General features: G+C 38.8%; 5 protein-coding genes across 5 annotated transcripts in view; 3 read left to right on the top strand and 2 right to left on the bottom strand.

Moving 5' to 3' along the window:
* Positions 1-23584, top strand: part of LOC127456324 (histone H2B) — a 201447-nt gene that overhangs the window by 131206 nt on the left and 46657 nt on the right. The gene's annotated exons all lie outside the window — the stretch shown is intronic.
* On the top strand, positions 2751-3811 carry LOC127456467 (histone H1-like). The gene has a single exon (XM_051724987.1). It carries the CDS (start codon positions 2797-2799, stop codon positions 3406-3408), a length of 612 nt encoding a protein of 203 aa, XP_051580947.1. The 5' UTR covers positions 2751-2796; the 3' UTR covers positions 3409-3811.
* LOC127456397 (histone H2A-like) lies at positions 4273-4999 on the top strand. The gene has a single exon (XM_051724868.1). The coding sequence runs from the start codon at positions 4315-4317 to the stop codon at positions 4699-4701; it is 387 nt and encodes a 128-aa protein (XP_051580828.1). The 5' UTR covers positions 4273-4314; the 3' UTR covers positions 4702-4999.
* LOC127456445 (histone H4) lies at positions 12183-12507 on the bottom strand. The gene has a single exon (XM_051724953.1). It carries the CDS (start codon positions 12504-12506, stop codon positions 12195-12197), a length of 312 nt encoding a protein of 103 aa, XP_051580913.1. The 5' UTR covers position 12507; the 3' UTR covers positions 12183-12194.
* Positions 13460-14282, bottom strand: LOC127456311 (histone H3-like). Its single transcript, XM_051724746.1, has one exon. It carries the CDS (start codon positions 14237-14239, stop codon positions 13829-13831), a length of 411 nt encoding a protein of 136 aa, XP_051580706.1. The 5' UTR covers positions 14240-14282; the 3' UTR covers positions 13460-13828.

Raw genomic sequence — 23584 nt, 5'->3', positions numbered from 1 at the left:
CGGTGTCGCCGAATAGGCCAGCCTGGGAAATGGGGGCAGCAAGGAACAGTGTCTTGTCGGCCTCACCCATCTTGACCAGGTTGAGCCAAAGGTGGCGCTCCTGGACCACTAGTGTGGCCATCGTACGCCCGAGAGACAATGCTGTGACCTTCATCTTCGATTTGGAGCCGATTTGGACACAAACACCATTTCCTCAAATCTGACTGAGAACAAGGAGTACGTACGTAACCTCGGTATCCTTGAGACGAAGGGAATGAGACATTGCGAACACTAGCCACACTACAAGACTCAGAGTTCTTGAGGCATGCGCTCCTTGTTCTCAGTCAGAAATTCTGAGGAAATGGTGTTTGTGCACCTGTTTTTTATAGCGGACAGTTATAAAACAGGCGGGCTCAAACACTATAGCCAATATTAGAATATTGCCGTTATTGTAGAGAGGTTTCAACTAGGTTGTGTATGAAGGCACTCCCCATATGCGTAACTACGCAATGTCTTTTTCCCTTCATCTCAGGGAACCGAGGTTACATATGTAACCGAGACGATGTGCAGAGATACAGTAAAACTCAATGGCAGGGCCTATTTATCACAAATGCCTTAAAGTGGTGCTACTGTGATTTTACTGCAGATCTAGTAGTATTAAAATTGACTGAATTGCCTATTCTATGTCTTGTCTTTCTGTGCTTTTCTTTAGGTATGAAGCTGAGGAGTCTGTTCAGGCCCAGGAATGAGTGCTTTTTATCCAGATTTTTTTCAGAGAATTATCCTGTCTTTTTGTCTTGATGTAAATCAACTTTAATAAAAATAAAATAATAATAAAAATAAATAAATAAATAAAAAAACATGATTCATACATTTTGATGATTTGAAGTCATTTTCATAAGTTCAAATATTATGTTATGTAATTTCTTCGACATTACAATGTTAGAGCTATACACAAACGCAGCTGACTTTAGGCATTCTTGGTTTGGTCAGACACAGGTTTACAAATACATTGTAACTTAGAGTTGGAGTGGATCAAAAGTGCAGAGTAGCACATTAACGACCCACAGCAATCAGATTTATGTAATTAAATAAATCATTTAGCCCACTCTGGCCTCACAAAAGCCCCATATAAAAGGAAATAATAAGGGGCCATGTGGATCCAGCAAGATCACCCATACGGACCCCTGAAGGGTGCTATTTGCAGCCCACCTTGGCCCCATTGTTAGCACCCATTTGGGACCCAAGTGGGCCCATATAATGAACATTCACATGGGCCCAACTTAGCACCCACAGTGTCCCCATCTTTTGCCCACATGAGCCGATGGACCAATTTTTCTGGGCCCCATTTGGGTTTCCCATGTAGGGCCTAAGTGACAGCCCTTCAAAAAACCACATGGGGCCCACATGGAAATGTTGGCTGGGATATTCATACAAATAAATACTATATATTACATTGATTTGCTGTGCAACAATGGTGAATTATCAGTGTTCCATATGCATGTACGCATACATAATATACATGCTGTTTCTTACTCAAGATGGTGCTGATGTTTCAGTGATTGTCTTGATTTACATTTGACATTGTTATTTGATGAAGAAACAAGGTGGAAGTAAACTATAGCAAGTGTAACACAGGAACAGCATGATATGACTATTGTGATTTAGGTGTACTACTAAAATGATGTAAGTTGTGCATCTACAGTATTTAGACTCAATATGTTCCTGAGAGAATACACATAAGTTACACATACATTACACATGTGTAGCACAATGTTTTTTTTTTTCACACAGTCAGCTGTGTCTCATGAAATTTCAGTGTGAAAATAATGAATCCTGTTCTAGATTTGTCCTGATTTGTTGCATTATCTCTTTGTTACATGAAAAATAAAACATTGAAATATGTCAAAATATATGTTATTTTATAATTTTCTAATTATCTTGAAAATATTTAGAACATTTGATACTATCTGAGCATTTTGTTGATGTGCGATAGATATATGTGCGGGGTCTCTAAAGACCTAAAATTGTAAGAGTGTTGAATGAAATTTCCATGAATTTAAGGATGAATAAAAGCGTTTATCACATCATTGTTTGTTTATTATCAACATCTGCGAAATAGTCACCATTTTGACCACAAATATAAAACCATTTATTTTAACTGTAACACAGTGTTTTATCCAGGCAACAGAGGTGCAGCTATTGCATAAAATTAGTATTTTCTTGTTTTTGTTTTAGTTATCATATCTATTTTAGCAGATGAACACACATGAGAGTCACAAGCAGACACGGATCCTCCGACTGGAGGGTGTGCTTCATGCTGCCCAAAACATCTACTGTAAGAAACAGTCCACAAGTCCCTCAGTGATGCTCATTTCATTAAAGTCATTGTCAAAGTGTGTGTTCAATACACAGAGGACGCGTTCAATCTGTTATCAACATGTATACATAAAAAACACATCCAATTCACAGGCGGCTTGTTCCAGTGGCTGATGCTCACCGTGAGTTTGATGTGAAGGCGCAAAACTAAACGTTGCCTCGTCGCGTGTTTTCGTCTCCAAATAAAGCTTAAAACCCCTGCTCGGTGTTCACATAGTTTAGTGGGGTGAAAACAATCTTATCGCTTCAGTTTTGCTCTAAATGTGAGAGGAGAAAACACACGCACGAGCGGCTCTCGGAGGCGCACAGACACTGAGACGAGCGGATTGAGTCTATACGGTTCTCATGATGTGTTTAAGAGCGCAGCGCCGCTCAGCCGCTCTTCATTACTGAGCTCAAACACTGTCTGATTGTGAGATTACAGATCCGACCAGAAAGATGGCAGAAACCGCTCCAGCTGCAGCCGCCGCGCCGGCCAAAGCGCCCAAGAAGAAATCTGCTGCTAAACCCAAGAAAACGGGCCCAAGCGTCGGTGAACTCATCGTCAAAACTGTGTCCGCCTCCAAGGAGAGGAGCGGTGTGTCTCTCGCCGCCCTGAAGAAAGCTCTCGCCGCCGGTGGATACGATGTGGAGAAGAACAACTCCCGCGTCAAGATCGCCATCAAGAGTCTGGTGACTAAAGGGACTCTGGTCCAGACCAAAGGGACCGGCGCCTCCGGATCATTCAAGATCAACAAGAAACAAGCCGAGAGCGAGAAGAAACCCGCCAAGAAAGCCGCTCCTAAAGTCAAGAAGCCCGCAGTCAAGAAACCCGCTGCTGCCAAGAAGCCCAAGAGTGCAGCGACTAAGAAACCTGCCGCCAAGAAATCCCCCAAGAAGGTGAAGAAACCCGCAGCCGCTAAAAAGGCAACGAAGAGCCCCAAGAAGGCAAAGAAACCAGCAGCCCCCAAGAAAGCCGCCAAGAGCCCCAAAAAGGCCAAGACTGTCAAACCCAAAACGGCAAAGCCGAAAGCAGCCAAACCTAAAAAGGCAGCGCCCAAAAAGAAGTAGATGAACTCTTTACTGAGTTTCTTCCTCAAAACGGCTCTTTTAAGAGCCACCCACTAATTCATATCAAAGAGCAACACTTTGTGCATGGTTTGGGTTCATTTGTCTTCTTTTCTTGGTTTAGTATATGTTTATTGTGACTGAGAGTTCACAATCTATGCCACAAACAGAAAGCGAAACTTCTAATGAAACAAATGAAGATTATGCAGCATAACTCTCACCCCACCTGACAAGTTTGTAACGAGCTGTTTTTAAATCACTGTTTAAGACGAGTTGAAAATCAAGTTTAGTGCAAGTTACTTGATTATTTTATACGTTTGATTCAATTATAATCAATGGATTATACCTTTCTGTCTAATTTAATTTCAGGTAAGACATCTTTGACCTCGCACACTTACTGCCTCACTAAAACACACAAGAGTTTTGTTTTCAAATACTAGTAATAATAACTGAAGAAGACTCTTGTGTGGGTCGAAAAGATAACCACATGGTTATTTATATAAAAATACTAATACTACTACTAATAATAATAAAAGGAGCAGTAAGTGTACAAGCTCTTTTTTTCTAAACACTTTACAAACATTATTCTGGTGTGCTTGTGTTTATGATCACATATCTTTGACATTTATATTATATGTACTACTAACAATAATAATAATGCTAATCATAAATATTATTATTTATTTATTTTTACATTAGCCTCTTTGGAGTTAAACATGCTGCAAGGCTCTCGTCATCAGAAAGAGGGAGGAGTTTAGAGTTTGGAGGGAAGTGCTGTGATTGGTTAGAATGTTTTTCAGACTCGAGCCAATGGGCGTCTGACATTCTCCTTTAAATACTGGAACCAGAGACACATAAACAATTTTCTACTTTTATTTGATTTGTTGAAATTGTATTTCGAACTTCACAATGAGCGGCAGAGGTAAAACCGGCGGTAAAGCTCGTGCGAAGGCTAAAACTCGTTCATCCAGGGCAGGACTGCAGTTCCCCGTCGGTCGTGTGCACAGACTGCTCCGCAAAGGAAACTACGCTGAGCGTGTTGGTGCCGGTGCTCCTGTTTATCTGGCCGCTGTGCTCGAGTATCTCACTGCCGAGATCCTGGAGTTGGCCGGGAACGCCGCTCGGGACAACAAGAAGACTCGTATTATTCCCCGTCACCTGCAGCTGGCAGTGCGGAACGACGAGGAGTTGAACAAACTCTTGGGTGGGGTGACCATCGCTCAGGGTGGTGTGCTGCCCAACATTCAGGCTGTGCTGCTGCCCAAGAAGACCGAGAAACCCGGCAAGACCAAGTAAACGGACTCCAGTCTGTTTAAACCCAAAGGCTCTTTTAAGAGCCACACACTTGAACTAATAAGAGTGACTTGTTCTTATGTTTTAATGCAAAATAAAAACTACATATAAAAGTAGCACAACTCCGCAGAGATATATGTAATGAAAGACTACAAGATCTGTTTCTCAAATAATGTGCAGCCTTAAACACGTGAAATCAAACGTGCATGAAGCAACACATGATCAATCAAGTGGTTTTTCAGTCGTTAATTTTGGCTCTAAAGTACAGATGGCATTACTAATCAAGCAGGTGTGTAATGGTGGTTGTACATAAGCATATACATATTTTTTTTTTTTTTTTTTTTTTTTTGACATGTCTGCTTGCAAGTAAACTCAATCAAATAACTTAGTAAAAGAAAGAATTAATAAACTGATCTTTTGCCATTATGTGTGTATAGATGAACGGTATATAAAACATTAACCAATCACAACCAAGTGTGCTGATAAAGATGAAGCGCACGTGACTGCCCGCTGTTGTCTTTAAGCAGCAATAACATTAGCTTATTACTAATTACTAAAACTCTGGCGTAGGACCGCATGGATAACATTATTTTCTGCAAAGAGGCACTGCTGTTTCTCGCGGAAGAGACAAGGCCAATGTGAACGTCGACCACACTGCTCACGCTCTGTATGTGTGAACCATATTTCTTCATCTTATTCTGACTAAACCCTGCTTTGGGGTGTGCATAAGCACGTGTTTTGTGTGAATATATATATATATATATATATATATATATATATATATATATATACTCAGCAAAAAAAGAAACGTGTAAATATTTGTATGAACATAAACAACAACTAAGACATTAATTGAACAAGTTTCACAGAAATGGAATAATGTGTCCCTGAACAAAGGGGGTTCAAAATCAAAAGTAACAGTCAGTATCTGGTGTGGCCACCAGCTGCATTAAGTACTGCAGTGCATCTCCTCCTTATGGATTGCACCAGATTGGCCAGTTCTTGCTGTGAGATGTTACCCCACTCTTCCACCAAGGCACTTGCAAGTTCCTGGACATTTCTGGGAGGAATGGCCCTAGCCCTCACCCTCCAATCCAACAGGTCCCAGACATGCTCAATGGGATTGAGATCCGGGCTCTTTGCTGGCCATGGCAGAACACTGACGTGTAATGTTCATTCTTTCGACAATAAACAAGAGTCCGACCATCACCCCTGGTGAGACAAAACCACGACTCGTCAGTGAAGAGCACTTTTTGCCAGTCCTGTCTGGTCCAGCGAAGGTGGGTTTGTGCCCATAGGTGACGTTGTTGCCGGTGATGTCTGGTAAGGACCTGCCTTACAACAGGCTTACAAGCCCTCAGTCCAGCCTCTCTCAGCCTATTGCGGACAGTCTGAGCACTGATGGAGGGATTGTGAGTTCCTGATGTAACTCGGGCAGTAGTTTTTGCCATCCTGTACCTGTCCCGCAGGTGTGATATTTGGATGTACTGATCCTGTGCAGGTGTTGTTACACGTGCCCTGCCACTGCGAGGATGATCAGCTGTCCTTCCTGTCTCCCTGTAGCGCTGTTTTAGGCATCTCACATTTCGGACATTGCAATGTATTGCCTGGCCACATCTGTAGTAAGGCACGTTCACGCAGATGAGCAGGGACCCTGGGCATCTTTCTTTTGGTGTATATATATATACACACACACACATGTACAATGTACATGTACAATATAAATCTGTTATATACAGTGTGAGGTTATGTAATGCAGAAAAGGTAGGATACGTTAAATAATATAATTGACTATGCTGTGTATTGCATGTAATTATAGTATAGTTTTTCACTGTTCATGAGATGGATAGCCTGAGAAAAAATAATAATATAAAAAAAAAAACTGTTCTTGTGACTGACTGTTCTGGTGATCAGTGCTCTGTAGCGTTGGCCAGAAGGCAAAACAGAGAAACCTTGAAGTAGAAAAATAAATAAAACCTTCTGCTGCAACATGCAGCTGTTTGTGTTTATCAAAAAGATAGTGATACTAGCGCTTTAAACTTTGACTCTTTGAGTGAGAAGATGGGTGGCTCTTAACCCTCTGGGTCTGAGGGTGTTTTGGGCCCTGGAGAAGTTTTTAAATGCCTTGGCATTTGTGCTTTTTTCAGTTGCTTAAAAACATATTAATGGCTAAAGTCTGATAACACTGTATTCAGCACAAACTGGGCTACAATAATATGTGAACAACATGTATGTACATGTTTGTATTTTTGTACATTGCAAAAATTGTAAGTCACTGAAATAAGGCCATATAACATATTAAACATTTGTTCACAAGACTTTTGAGAACTGGATCTTGTAGCCTAGAGTTTATGCTACAAAATGATGTGAAAACCATCATGATCACTCATTCATTCAAAACAATATAGTCATTTAACTTTTGTAAGACACTTCTAGTGTTAGAAAGGCCATATGCGAGGAGGCGTGGATGATCATGAATATTGATGTAATTCACACCTGAGGAGACAAAGACCCCTCCCCTGAGAGAGAATGAATGTGAGGAGACTTAAAGACTTTTTGTTGTTGTATTGTTTGTAGCTTATTCACAAAATCACAAAGTTCAATCACAAAGTAATCTGACTATACATTTTCTTTACATAAAGACTTAACTTAAAAACTTTAAGGAAGTGCGTCCACCATAGACAGCTATAATACAGCAACATTGGACAAACACACAACTGCAGTAGAAGTTTATCATATTTGCTGATTATTTCAGACGGTGTTGTAGAGTTGCCTGTTGTAGCATATCAAGAACAATTGACAAAGCATCAAATAATTCACAATAACAGAAATATTAATTTTATGCTGTACTACACGCAATTGACATTGCAACCTCTGAATTGAATATATATGTCGATTTTCTTAACCTGTCCTACAAGTCCACAGATGTCCATAAAAAATTCCTAGCCAGACATTCAAATGTTGAACATCATATCTATGTCCAAGAGGGGTCGTAGTCAGACGTCCAGATACTGAACCTGATTTGCACGTCGTGCAGACATACAGATATGGTCTTGGACCGACTGACGCAATATAGACATGATCTACAGGTCTGGCTGACTTCTCGTGATTGCTGGGCTGTTTACTTCTGAAACTTCATCCCCAGATTGTCGCTTTCACACCGAGAACATTTTTCCAGCACATTTTGGAGCAAATATTTTGTTTTCCTCGTCCGTTTCGCCATAATTCACCTTCCAAAAGCGTCAACAGTCACAAAACTACACTTTTCACCTTTTAAACACGGACGCACAAAACACTTGGCAATGGTTATCAAGATTTACGCACGGACTTCTTTGTTGTAGCTTTGAAACTTCCTACAAAAGCTGCATATCATTGTTTTCAGAATTTCATTGGCTATACAATGTGCCAGTCATCCACACAATCGGTTGTAATTGACTCGATCTTTACACCAAGGAAAATGGGCAGGCACTTTCTTTTGATGCAGACTCTCGTTGGCTATTGAAGGCTATCAACAGGACATGGAAGCTCCTATTGGGTCAAATGAGGTGTCAATCGAAAGGTCAGAGTGCAGCAGCCATTTTGATACTGGATATCGGAAATGTTTACATGTGAACTGAAGTTATGATGGAGAATATGTGAAAGATTAGGTACATCTGCCGGATACTTTGAAATGATGCAACAAGAGTCTGTGGGTATTTATTGATGTAATAATGTGCTTTGGACTAAATATTTTACTTGATTAGATCGTTTGGACCTTTGCCAATGTAACAAGACCGTTTTTGTCAGGATGTTATGGATCAGTGGACTACTATGAGGCTTCATAGATGAGTTGCCTCAATTATGTTATTGTTTGTTTATATGTTGGTGGTCTGACAAAGACGTTGATTGTATCTTGGAATGGTTTACATCAATAGAATCACAAGAATCTTAGCTTTCCAAAGATATGTGGCATGTGTACCAGCGTACACACAGCAGTTGTGTACATTGCATTGTTTTATATTTAACATGCGCGGGCCCGCCCACGGGCCGTCGGAATGCCAACAAGTTAACATCTCCTTTTTTGTTCCACGGCAGAGAAAAATTCATACAGACTCAAGGGTGACCAGTGATGACAGAATTTTAAATGAACTGCCCTTTAACTACCTGTTAAGGTATTTATTAAAGGTATCTGCCAAGAAAAAAAATATATAAATGTTATTCAGCACATGCTAGACCTTATACACAGCAGCACCATATTAAATTTTTGAGGAGAATGACAACAAAGGATAGACGGACAGTCTCTTCAATGGGCTGTACTGCAGTTTAAAGTGTTTTTGGATCGTTCCGCTGACAAAACATTGGATAAATATCTTTTCAAGGACACTCAAATTAGTTGTGGAAAATCAAATGGGATATTGGAGCTTTTTACTGATTTATACCATGCATGCCATTGAAGAGACTGTAAGTCTATCCCTCACAGATTCATTTCCATTCCCATTAAAAGTCAAACATGGCGCTACTGTGCATAAGGTCTATAGACCAATCCACTTGTTTACAAAAATGTCAGCACATGTTGACACAAAACCATCATAAATACAAACATATTTCTTAGTGATACAATTACTATAAATGAAATGAGTTAATAACAAACATGTAATCATGTTCCCTACAATTTTTGCTGCAAAGTTGTGAGTTGAAATGATCTTCTCAGTCCAGTCAGCTCTGTTGATTATCTTGAAATTATCGGAATTATTTTTCAACAATGTAATCCGATAAAAGTTTACTTTTTACGCATGTTTTTTGTCACTTCCATGTTTGACATAAGCGGTGACATTGCCAAAGCATTGGGCTATTGCCTCACGTCTTGCTGGAAAGCAAGTGACTAAAGAGAAGGGTAACAATATAGGCTACATACTTAGGCTTCATGCAATCTTTATGAATTCATTGAGAGTTTTAATGTTGTATTAACTTATTACAGTAAAATATAAAAAAATAAAAAATAAAATAAAAAAACATGTCCAGAGTCATCCAAGTAGCATCAGTGGTATTGTATTTACCAGCTAATGAATAAATGTTTTTTTTTTTTTTTTTGGCAAAAGTGGTCTTAAATTTGTCTTTTATTTGGCCTTAAAAAGTCTTACATTTCATTCCTTCAAACCTACAGAAACCCTGTATAATCTATGTAACAATTATAATAAATTGTTTCACTGAAGTGCTAAATAATGTGTATTTATAGGTTAAAATGAAAAACACTCACCTGTTCCTAAATGAAGATATGGAGGAGTAGATTCAACTGCACAATTCCACATTTAAGCTTCCTTGTTGTTTATTTGAATGTTTATATACCTGTTTGTGTAATACTGTTGTGAACACTATGTTGTTTTTTATTCATAGTAAATGATCTGAACCAAATTCAGTCTGTATCATTCATTCACTGCTGAAAAAGCCTCTAAAATAGTTTTGGGCAAATGAGGACAGAAATTTAATGGTACTGCATGTCCACCCATAGAATATTAATTAAATATACCAAATGGTTACCAACACAAAACTATTGATCCACGACATGCCACAACATAACTTTGTGATGGTCCCTGTTTGTCGTGGCAACGTAGTGGATCAATAGTTGTGTGTTGGTAATCAGTTGGTAAATTTAATTGTAATTAATATTCGATGGGCGACGAATCCAGTAATTTCACTTTTTCAGTTGTCACGATGTAACCACTTACATTGCCACAACGAATGTTTCGTAATGAGATTACGTTGCCGTTATGTAATGGTCACGTAATTTGGCTAGCTGGGAAGCTCGCAGTTGGGTATTTAAGGCGTTTGCCCCCCCTCTTTCTCTCTACCTCTTCCACAGAAGTATTTTTGGTTTAAGCCAATCATTAAAAACATTTACTGCCCAAGCTGTTGTTGTTTTTTCTTTTGTTTTTTGGTGTGTACTTCATGTTTTTCACCCTCAAGCCTGTCTTGCTGTTCATTACTGATTGTTTTATGTTGTTTGCTGTTGCCGGCTGCCTTTGATGTTCTCTTTTGTTTGTAACGTTTTTCATCTGGACTGTCCAATTCAGCTGCCACCCAGTTGTGGAAATTCTCATGCTTTCCATAAATATTAAAAGTTATTTCTGGAAAATCGAAATTGTCATTTTGTTTGATCTTTTTGTTTGTTGTTTGATCTGTATGCTGTGCGGACTGTAGGCTAACCTATAGATTTTCCCTTATTTCAGTTAATTTGGTGGAGTGATAGGGAGCCGTTATGCGGTCAAGACCTGGAACTACTTCCTAGCCCTGTGTTTCCTTGAAAAATAACTGCACACCTTAGAACGTCCATCAACCAATCAGAATCAAGCATTCAACAGACCCGTGGTATAACTGATTATAATAGTTTGTGTTTAGTATTTAGTGTGTAGTTCGATTAGTAGTTCAGTAATTAATGTTAATTTGTCAATATTTGTGATATTTAAGTATTAGGGATGTATTTGTATATTAAGGCAAATTGACCATCAGTCGTTGACCATTAGTTTTCACCTGTGGAAAAATCCAAAGTATGTTGGTTGATGGTTACAAAATCGAAGTCATATTTTAAACTTTGTAAATGTTTGATGTAATTAAAGTCTGGCGAGAGTCGCATGTGACATTTATACACGATTTTGAAGTTCCCACAGAACCTCAACACCCACACCAATCTGTTGCAGAAGGGTTACCATCTCTAGCAAAAAACAGTGAAAGGCATGTATGGTCCTAAAAGCCACAACACAGAACCATTACTGCAACTGAGAAAATGGCTTCAATACCATTCCATAAAGAGACCAGATGGTTCCTGAGCTTAAGTAGGGCAGAACAGCCTAAATATAAACTGTCCAATTGTTACAATAAATGAATATTTTGCAGACTATTAGCACAAAACTCAATTGGGTCATCAGTGAGTATACACAACGCATTCAACAGGTGGACTAAACACGTGCCTCCGCCTGGGCGTTTTTGAAAATGGCATACCAAGCTAGAAATAAGACTTCTTAAACTGTTCATTTCAGTTTTGCTACGTCTAGCTGTTGCAAAACGCGGTGCTAAACATTAGGTCGGGAAAACGGATCAAACATTTGAAATAGTTCACTCGGTTTCCTTCGTTTCGTTCTCCCGCTCATTTAGTAATATTATAAAAAAAGGACATATGTGGTTCTTAAGTATTGTGTACAAATAATTGTAATATTTTTCCGCGAGCAGTTCAATAATTCAAGCCTACAATAGACATTGTACACTTTTTGTTTTCCCGCTCATTTGAGTTTGTGTGATATTATGAAGAATGAAATAAGTGCTTCTTAAATGTTCTGAATGCATAAAAACTTAAATACTTCCAACAGCAAATTATGAATTAATATTAAAATCGAGATATATATATATATATATATATATATTAAATATAAGACTTGACTAACTTTAAAACATTGACTCTTTGAGTGAGAAGATGGGTGGCTCTTAAAAGAGCCGTTGGGTTTGTCTGATGAGAATAAAGTCGTTTATCCTCCGAAGCCGTACAGAGTTCGTCCCTGTCGTTTCAGCGCGTACACGACGTCCATGGCAGTGACGGTCTTTCTCTTGGCGTGTTCAGTGTAGGTGACGGCATCACGGATAACGTTCTCCAGAAACACCTTCAACACACCGCGAGTCTCCTCATAGATCAGACCGGAGATACGCTTGACACCGCCACGGCGAGCGAGACGCCGGATTGCGGGTTTGGTGATTCCCTGGATGTTATCACGCAACACTTTGCGGTGCCGCTTGGCGCCTCCTTTCCCGAGTCCTTTACCGCCTTTTCCTCTTCCAGACATGCTGATGAGAGATTGACAATGAACTGAATATAAAAACAGAAATTGCAGGAGAGTTTATTTACAGTTGTCTACAGGACCTAGTAGAGACACAGCACTGAAGGAGGAGCCAACCTGACGTCACAGTTCTCTCAACTCTGATCTATTGAAACTTGATGTTTATTTCATTCTGTATAAGATTCTGTTAGAAAATATTACTACATGTGTGCACAGTACATTTAGAAAAAATACTAAATAACAGAAGGGAAACAATAAACTCAAGCAATTCATTCTTACATTCGCCACTGTCAAACTGAGATTGTGTCTCATTTGCAAACTTAAACAGTTAAATTGAGAAGCTTCTGTTTTTGTGATGTTTTCAGATTCATATGGCATGGCCCATGAATGCCTGGTTCGGGCAGAAAATGGTTCAAGCCTGGAAACAGAATCTTACCAAAGAAAGAGAAAGTAAGATTTAGAGTTTGGCATAAAAGGAACCTAAAAACTACACTATACCCTCTGATAACTTCATGCGTGCTGTCATTCACAGGGGAAATCCTACATTTGTTCAGACTGACTCTGATGCTGATTATGACCAGCTCCCACCAGTGCCAAAGACACACAAATTTGCCCCCAAAAGTGTTTCTACATCCAAAAAATGTATGTGGAATATGTAATTTCTTGGTAATTTTCACTAACTGCATTTATCTGTACAATTATATTTGTCACTCTCTGCTGGGGGTCAGTGCCCTTTGCTTAATGCACTGAATGTAATGAAGTATGCCACGACATTCTGTCTAAAAACTAATTATGTGTTTTTAAAAACAGAAGGATGTAAAGCAGCCCACAACACTAAAAACTGTACAGCAGCTGTTCAATTATTTCCTATATATTTACATTATAATATTGTACTTTACATGTGTAAATATATTTACATTGATGTTACAGTAAGTCTATGGTAAAGGAAGAACACAGTATTTGTAATTTGACATTTAGTGTGTAACTTTAACCGAGACTTACAGAAAATGAACACAAAAGACTCTGACAATAAACTATTATCAATGTAAACTGATATTAGTCGTATAACAGAAGTGTGTTATATAGTATCGCACATTCAATCTAGACACCTTCAATGCCAGTTAAACTGAAAGTAAAACGAGGAAACCATTATAATAACATGAAGTGTTAATGATTACGTGCTCTGAACAACATCCTCCAAATACACATTGGGTCAATATCGCTTCATAAGCCACTAAAAATCAAGACTGGAAAATATCTCGTTGAGTGTAATTGATGTGGCTCTTAAAAGAGCCTTTGGGGTTGATGTGCGGGACGCCGCTGGGGATTTAAGCGCGTTCTCCACGAATGCGGCGGGCCAGCTGAATGTCTTTGGGCATGATGGTGACCCTCTTGGCGTGGATGGCACACAAGTTGGTGTCTTCAAAGAGACCGACCAAATAGGCCTCGCTGGACTCCTGCAGGGCCATGACGGCGGAGCTCTGGAAGCGCAGATCCGTCTTGAAATCCTGAGCGATTTCTCTCACCAGACGCTGGAAAGGCAGTTTGCGAATCAGCAGTTCAGTGGACTTCTGATAACGGCGGATCTCTCTCAGCGCTACGGTACCGGGCCTGTAACGATGAGGCTTCTTGACTCCACCGGTGGCTGGAGCGCTCTTACGGGCGGCTTTAGTCGCGAGCTGCTTCCTCGGGGCTTTTCCACCGGTAGATTTGCGGGCGGTTTGTTTGGTTCTTGCCATGACGACGAGATTATTTTCGTTCTTTACAGTTACTGAAGATGAGCGTCACACTGCTGCCTTTTTAAAGCCGAGAACGATCACGCGCTCAGTGCGGTGAGGGTGCAGAGACATGTGATTGGCTGATGTGGAGCTCTACGCATGACAGTTAGCCAATGACTGTGGAGCTCGTCTTTTCAAACAAGCAACTACAGTTTCCCGCGTAAATTCCCGAGTTCAAGTCAATGCGCATGAAACAAATGCTGCACATTACTTTTTTTCTACATGTTGTACTCATGAATGTAATAACCAGATATAATTACATAAAAGTTTATGCTTTTGTTATAATCACGATTAAAAATAGTGAATAAACGCATTAACGTGGTTCTGTAGAGCTTAGATTCAAACTGAAATTAAAAATCATATTACCGTCTTACTCATCACAAAACAAAGAAACAATCACGTGATTCGCAGCGTTACGTCATCATGCGTTAAAATACTTTATCACCGTCTCTCCTAGTACCAATATACATTTGTATTTTTGTTTACACTGTTTGCTGCACGTTATTAGATTATCTGCTGAACAGATACTAAGGGCATAGGGTGTCTTATTCATTGTGAATCTGTATTTTCTTAATGGCATGAATCACACTGAAGGACTAGACTTTTAATGCGCGCCCGCCACTGCTTACCACGCTGTCACAGACTGCATTATCCATGGTGTTTGAGGAGGGGGTTAATTTTCTTCAACTTCGGGATCAGACTCTGGTTCAAACATGTATGGATGGATTCCTCCAGTTCTCATTTTTTTATCCATCCGAAGTTTTCAAAACAACCCCACACGCGCGTAATGGTGGGGGTGTTTACCCTTGTCCACATGCAAAGAAGTTACCCAATCACAGCAGTGGGCATTTACACTGAAGTCTTCAAGAACACACGCCCCAAAAAACGAAGTTTGAATCAGAGGCTCAAAAACAGGATAGATAGATTTATTCCTAAATTATGACTACTTTTAATGAAAAAAACAAAAAACAAAAAAAAAAAGCACTTATATTATAAGTAGACCTCAAGGAACATATATAAATCCAATTCATGACACCTTTAACATCTCGTTACCAAGAAATTAAACTTCCACATACATTTTTTGGATGTAGAAACACTTTTGGGGGCAAATTTGTGTGTCTTTGGCACTGGTGGGAGCTGGTCATAATCAGCATCAGACTCCTCAGAGTCAGTCTGAACAAATGTAGGATTTCCCCTGTGAATGACAGCACGCATGAAGTTATCAGAGGGTATAGTGTAGTTTTTAGGTTCCTTTTATGCCAAACTCTAAATCTTACTTTCTCTTTCTTTGGTAAGATTCTGTTTCCAGGCTAGAACCATTTTCTGCCCGAACCAGGCATTCATGGGCCATGCCATATGAATCTGACAACATCACAAAAACAGAAGCTTCTCAATTTAACTGTTTAAGTTTGCAAATGAGACACAATCTCAGTTTGACAGTGGCGAATGTAAGAATGAATTGCTTGAGTTTATTGTTTCCCTTCTGTTATTTAGTATTTTTTCTAAATGTACTGTGCACACATGTAGTAATATTTTCTAACAGAATCTTATACAGAATGAAATAAACTTACACCAGTACACAAGTACACCAGCTCCAAGTAAAGTGTGATGAAGCTTTCAGCGACACCAAAGGCTCTTTTAAGAGCCACCCATGTACTCGTCTAAAGAGCTTCGTTAAGTTCCCATAATATTAGTGATAGTAGAACATGTGAACATGATTTCTTTAACATCCGGTCTCTTTTTGTGTGTGCATGAGTTTGGAAATGACATACCTAAAGTAAAACTTACAGCTCTTGAACCATTTGGTCTACAAACACAAACTTTGGCTCGTTTGAAAGTAGACACTTAGCCATTTGTTATTCAAGAGTAAAAATGTATCGTAGTATAAGAAAATTTGTAAAAATACTTTATTTTTAAATATGCAAGACTATGCGCAGTGGCCCAAAAACACATCTGATACAAAGCCACATGTCTGACGAAAGTCTGACACAATTTTGAAGTCCATATGATAAAAACTCCCTGTTCCATAATGACTTATGTAAGTGCACTTCCAAAAAAAGGTCAATCGGCACCACTTGTAACTACGTAAACCAAATTATGTATTTTATAAACAATGTGAAAAGAATATTACAATTTGAAATGTTGCGATGGAAATAAGCTTGTACTTACAATAAATATGCTTCTGTTCATTTTTTCCCCCATACAAATGTAAATTTACTTAGTCATCACCCAGGGTCTTTAGCCACTTCCTCAAACAGGGGAGACTCGCTCTCCACGGCTTCGATCACTGTCAGTAAAGCCTGGAGCACACCTGTTCCCAATGCAAATTGAACGAAAAGAAGTGGAAAAAAGTCAATGCCCCTGGATGTGCAGTTGTACAGGGGGTTTGATGAAAAAATGCAGTCGGAAGGGGCGGTTCCTCCAGGCCCTCTGTGATGGAGACTGAAGCCGAAGAGGGTGGATCAGATCGCGGGTCCAAAAGCAGAGTTCACTGTCAACAGTACAATAGTAACACACTATAACTGCGCGTAAAAGTACAAACCATCAGTCAAAAATGGTCTAGCTTTTCATTGGCCGGTGTTGTGCCGAAATCGGTGACCTACCGAAAACTGTGACCAGTGGTCGCTGTTCAGCAAATGTTCGCATGGGGACGTGCTTGACAGACATTAGTGCAGAGAGCAGATGCTGAAGCAGAATGCAGCTTCAGAGGAGTCCAGCAGTGCTGTAAATAAAAGATGTTTCATGTCTTAGAGAAACTCGTCCACTGGACAAGCTAGATATTGTCGCGAGCATCGAAATGTTTGTATAGAGAAGAAATAAAACATTAACACTGCTGTTGTTGTCTGCTGCTAGACTGCTAATGTGTTACTACTATGAATGGTTTCGTTATGATGTTTTACAGTAGCACATGTTGTTTTGTATAACAGACTCTGATTGTCTGATACATGTAGGCTTATCTTTATTCTTATAACTATTTACTGTAATTACCCAATAATGTTGGAGATCCTATAGTTTGTTCTTTACAAATGCATATTACTCTGAGATATGATACAGTAGGCTAGGGTCACTGAATCTGACAAGTCAAAATTCATAGCTACTGAAATATGTTACACCTCTTTATTTCATAATAAGCAATTAGGAAATAACACTTCAGGAATGTTACACAGTGTTATCAGCAAATTTTCATTTTTGGGTGAACTTGGATGAACATTTTTGGATGAACCATCACTTACAACACTGTAATAACTGAATAATGTTTGTTATACTGAAGGTCACCAGTTGTGTAGTATGCCAGTCAAACTGCTGTGATATAAAGACAGTGGAATACACCCCTATACAGGTATTGCAAATTGGCCGATTTTATTTAGTTTCGAGTCAATTTTTAAATACTGATTACACAAGTAATAAGGGTCTTCAATTGTTCATAAATATATGAGTAATAATAATCTTTACAAACATAATTATCAAAATAAATTACTTTCAGACATATAAAATACAACACTTTTTCCATTATTTTATACTGAAATGTTTAATTGACTGAATTACTATCTTAAATCCATCAGTTACAGTTTATTTAAACATTTTATGAAGCTGTTCAATGTAGCTTATCTGTACATTCCTAATTATGAAACATTTTGCACAATATTTCTCTTTTTTAATGTATGTTTAAATAAATTGTATACTTTCTTATATACTTCTTCAGGTCAGCAGCCCTTTTGAACTTTTAGGCATGGACCTTATAGGGAAGTTGACCACTACTGAGGATGGACATAAATACATCTGCATTTTAATTGACTATTTTACAAAGTGGCCCCAGGCTTATCCTCTCAGATCCAAGTCGGCCAGCGAGGTTACAAACTGCATCGTCAAATTCTTCTATCAATTTGAGGCACCAAAAAGAATTCTGACAGATCAGGGAAAGGAATTTGTTAATGCTGTATGTATCATCACGTGTTGTTGTTAATGCAAATATCATTTTTCCATAGTGAAAAGTCTAATTTAATTTCTTTGTTTTTCATGGTATAGATTCATAAATGTAAATAATAAAAATGTAATAATACACTAAACTGTTCATTTAAAAATTATAAGTTGAAATATTAATTTTTATTTTATTGTACTTTCTTTCCTTTACACCTCATTATTAAATATTTAATTCATTACTTTTTGTATTAAAATGAGTGAATTTTGTACTTTCAGATAAACAGAGATGTATGCAAAATTTGGGGGATGAAAAGGAGCTTGTGTGTGCCTTATCATCCCCAAACCAACGGACTGGTGGAGAAAATGAATGGGACAATACAGAGGTAATATTTGGATTAATTATTGGTAATTAAATTGTTATTAGGGGTCAAAACGCCAGAGGTGCTGCCTGGAACCCTATTGTATCTGTACTGATTTTGTTTTTCTTATTATTATTCTTTCTTTGCACTGAAACAGTTTGGGCAGCAAGAACCATAAATTCTAGAGACAATACACTGATTAACTGACTATCGATATCTTATTAACGCAAATCCTTAACCCTTGTTTTTAACCTAATTTTACACAGTTGACCAAATTTGCATGCAATTTGGTTGGGATCATCTACAAACTCTCCTGAAAGAGTCATTTAGAATAACAGGGAGCCCTGTTGAATTGTGTTCAAAAGAGCTGAAATCTGACACCAAAAGAAATTACTGCCACTTGCAGTTATATTATTATTTTGGTTGTTGTTATTTACTATTTTTTGTTGTTTGTTTGCTGGAATCAATAAAAAAAAAAAAAAAATCTATTTTATTAAAAAAAAAAAAAAAAAAAAAAAAAATAATATATATATATATATATATTTATACTGTATATATATATATAGTCAATAGTAAACAAAACCCATGGGACCAGTATTTGGATGCAGTGATGTTTGGAATCCGGACCAAGAAACAGATTACAACCAAACACCCTCCGTTTTTCCTATTGTTTGGTAGAGAGGCACGCTACCCTTCAGAAATCCCAGATCACTACCAGGTTTGAGAAAATAATAAAGTTTCATTATCTCTGCCAGTTCCTGAGTCCAGATTTCTGATCCAATATTTGAATAGTTAAACTTTTTGGTTATCATGTGTAGGTTGACAGTGCAGTGGAGGAAGTGGTCACAGAAGAGGAGGTCTTTCCTGGGATAAAACAGCAGGAACAAATTTTCCAGGTTTACTGAAACAAAATCAGGATGCAGTAGGAAAAAATAAAATAAGAAAGGACTGAAAAAATGCAGGGCACTATGTACAACACTGGTGATCTTGTATGGAGACAAAATGTTCGATCACAGCAACGTAAAGGGGGAAAGCTTGATCCTGAGTACCTTGGTCCTTTTACACTGACCAGAGTTGAGGGGAAATCTGTTGACCTTGTGGATAGCTTTGGCAAGGTTCTCCCCAAGGTCATCACAGACCATCTAAAGCCATATATAGAGGAGATGCCAAGAATCCCTCATAAAATAAAGGCAAAGAGAAAAGGCCTAATACAAGACAGTCCCCTGCACATTCAAAATCTAACCACCTCTAGAAAAGACAGCCCCCCAATAGAAGACATCACCACCTCCACTGCCATCACCACTGCCTCCACCACCAGCACCACTGCTTCCACCACTGTCTCCACCACCACCACTGCCTCCAACGCCACCACCACTGCCTCCAAAACCACCACCACTGCCTCCAACACCACCACCACTGCCTCCAACACCACCACTGCCTCCAACGCCACCACCACAGCCTCGAACACCAACACTGTCTCCACCACCACTACTGCCTCCAACCCCACCATCACTGTCTCCAACGCCACCACCACTGCCTCCACCACATCACATGATACAGTTGAAAGTTGTAAGTTCCACAGAGTACACAAGATCTTCAGAAATAACCAGATCTTTATTTTTAGATAAAAATATATATGTATGTATTTATTTAAGATAAATATATTTATGTATTATCTGCAGACATAAAAGTTTGGGATGGGAAGTGTCCTCACGTGCTTCTCTCAAGAATAGGACCATATAAACTTTTTTTTTTTTGGGACATAGCAAGCACTGGCCCCAATCAAGAGCTGGAGAGTGAGGTAAGAATTGCCCTGTAAAGAGTAAAAGGCACAGTATAACAGCACTTTCTACCTAATTTGATCTGAGAATTTTGTAGCTTATTGTCAAGTTAAAATTGAACCTAGTTATTACAGATAGTAACAACCATATCATTTTGTTTACCTGACAATACAGTTTTAACATTTCAGCATATACATGTTATCTTTGCATGACATGTACTTTTTATTCCAAGGTTGTGAATTCATATTTATTCATTCTTATGAGAAGATACAATAAGACCCATCAGGAGCAGGCCCTATTTGTAGATTCATTTGAAATGTCTGAAATCTGTAAAAATGAAAAGACCAAATTGAAGGTAAGAAAACAGATGTGTATGCTTGCATGTAGTTTTAATAAAGCCAACAACTAATAATACTATAATATTGTGAGTGCAGTAGATTATGTACAGTTTATGTTTCAGATTGATCCTATAAGTTTTAACCTTATTTTGGGTATTGTGAATAAACACAATAAACACAACATCACTGGATGCTCATGGTGAGACTTGAAAAACAAAGAACTGATATATTATCAACACATTTCAGCTGTTGGGCCTCATGTATTCAGATAGAAGACAAAGGCAGGCCTAACACAGTCGTAAAACCTAACTGAGGCCCACACACAAAGTCATAAATCTCACTGATAAAAACCACGCCAAAATCAAACAAAGGGAGTCCAAAACAGACTACAAATCCCATGAAGCCTTGCTCACTAAAGGATCGAACTCTCAACTCCTATTGGATGAGGCATATGACAGAACACCCCTCAACCATGACATCATCAGGAGTAGAAATACCTCTGAGATCCTTCCGTGATTTGCTTCCAGCAAGTTTGCTCGCCGTATGTAGACACAACTCATCGCTGCACTCAGGTGTAGCCTCGTGGCACAAGGAAGTAACATCCGACTTGAAACTGTGGCCATACAATCTCCATCTCGTTGGACGAGTTGAGATTACTCTGTGTTCCACCGAACACTCAACCAGATCCGAAGGAGACCGCCGAGCAATCCGCATCTTCATCCGTTTGCCTGCAGAAGTGAAGAGAAAAATATTTCTCTTCCCTCTTCAATCAAGTCGACATCGCTGATTTCTCCGCCAGCCCGCCGAGAATCAGCAGCCGTACCGCCCGCCAACAGAGCGAGGAAACGGCCTCCCGTCATCACCCAAGCCTCGAGGAACCGAGTCTGAGTTAAAGGACGGATGAACACACATTCTACCTGCATCCTCATACGATTCAAGTAAGAGGTTTATATCTGGGCAGAGATAGAATATTATAGTGTGTTATTCTTGTGAATCAAGGTTATTACTTGTACAGTTTACGGACTGCCGAGTCTGCTCATTGCTGCTAATAATACTCAAGGTATTGCTGTAATGTACTGTTATCACGAATGAGATCTGCTGTGTTGTAGTCCAACCACATTGGACTGTTGTGTATTTCCGCCATCGCGGGTGAGACCGGCACACTGAGTTTATCAATTAAAGAATCAAAGACCGCGGGATTGTTTATGAGCCGTCCACCGAGTTTATCTGAGTGATAAACTAACAGCTACTTTCTCTCCCACGATTGCGAAACCGGCTTTGGTGCCGCCACTTTATTCTCTCTCTCTCTCTCGTACTAACCACACACACGCAACCCCTCACAAACATTCTCGCACACACTTTTGGCTAGTAGATAACTTTGTGATAAAGCTCAGCTTTGTCCCTAAGTTATCGTACAAGCAGACACGCGGTAAACTGGCAGACACCATTAACCAGCTTCTCTCCACCCACATTCGCGGCCATATTCTCTGGCCGGAAATCTCGCGTGACATACTCTCCACGAGAGTCACAGCCACCATTTTGTGTGCGTCACACCTTACACACACACACACACACACACACACACACACACACACACACACACACACACACACACACACACACACACACACACACACACACACACACACACACACACACACATCTACCTTCCTCTCATGTGTTATAGGCTTATTTTGGTTACCATATTTAATCATGTCACTGTTTAGTTTGTAGTTGTAAGTCGGAAGTTTATTGACTGCATTGTATTGATTATTAATTGATATTACTGCATAAATAAAATTTGTTATATTTCAAAGAGAAGTGTTTTGGTTTGTTTTGTATACACCTGTGTCAAATGCTGGTGGGGGATGTCAGTGCTTGGATTCAAGCCTTCATTGTTTCCTTTTGAATGTCGATTTTCTTAAGAGAACAATATAATATTGAGACTGTTATACTATCTGGTTATTAGTCCCTGATTCCAGGGTGGTGCCCAGGCAATATTAATCCTTATTAATATTCTATTGATTTTGATAATTGATAATTATCTTTGATGATTGTTGAATTTGAAGGATCAATAAGCTAGTGTTAATTCAATCAATGTTCCACTGATTTTAATAATGAAATATTATCTTTGATAATAAGTGATATTCTATTGAATTTGATGGTTATCTTTGATTGTTGATGTGAAGGATTAAAAGAGCTAACATTGATTCAAAGCAATGTTCTATTGATTTTAATAATTGATAAATATCTTTGATAATTATTAATTATTGCTAATAACCAAACCCGCTCCTGAATGTAGCGCACTACATTTACTGGTTCCCTGTATGAGGTTTTAATGAGTTAGATTCTTTTATTTAATTTAAATATTAATTAATAACTAAACAAATAATGATTAATTATTTCTGATAGTAACACTGATCTAAACAACCAGTAGAACCTACACAGCATAAAGATGATGATGGACCAAGAGTTGTAATGTGTCAGTTCGGCGTGTGTTGGGGTTGTATACTTTCAGATGATTTTCCCGAAACAGCAGAGGATGATCCTGCTGGATCCTTTGAAAGCAACTTCTCGGAAGCTAACAAGATGCCTTGAGTCCGCAAAGTACTGTTGGTGTTAGTATTGCAGTTTTTTTTTTTTTTTTTATTTGCTTTAGTACAATTTTCACAAGTATGTGAACAGTTTTAAAAACTCTTAGTACAACATTCCAACATGATCACGCTTGTAACACAGCTAGTCATTCTTTCAAAATCTGATCTCATGGAACAAAAGGTTCTATATAGAAACCAAAATGGTTATATATGTGCTTCATATTTGGAACCCCTAAAAGGTTCTTTATAAATTACTTTTTAACAGTTCTTTTTAACAGTATCACTTTATTGATGCTCATGGTCACCTCATTGA

The sequence above is a fragment of the Myxocyprinus asiaticus genome, chromosome 2, assembly GCF_019703515.2.
Source record: "Myxocyprinus asiaticus isolate MX2 ecotype Aquarium Trade chromosome 2, UBuf_Myxa_2, whole genome shotgun sequence".
NCBI lineage: Eukaryota > Metazoa > Chordata > Actinopteri > Cypriniformes > Catostomidae > Myxocyprinus > Myxocyprinus asiaticus.
The sequence above is the reverse complement of the archived record's forward strand: the minus strand, read 5'-3'. Positions and strand labels throughout refer to the sequence as shown.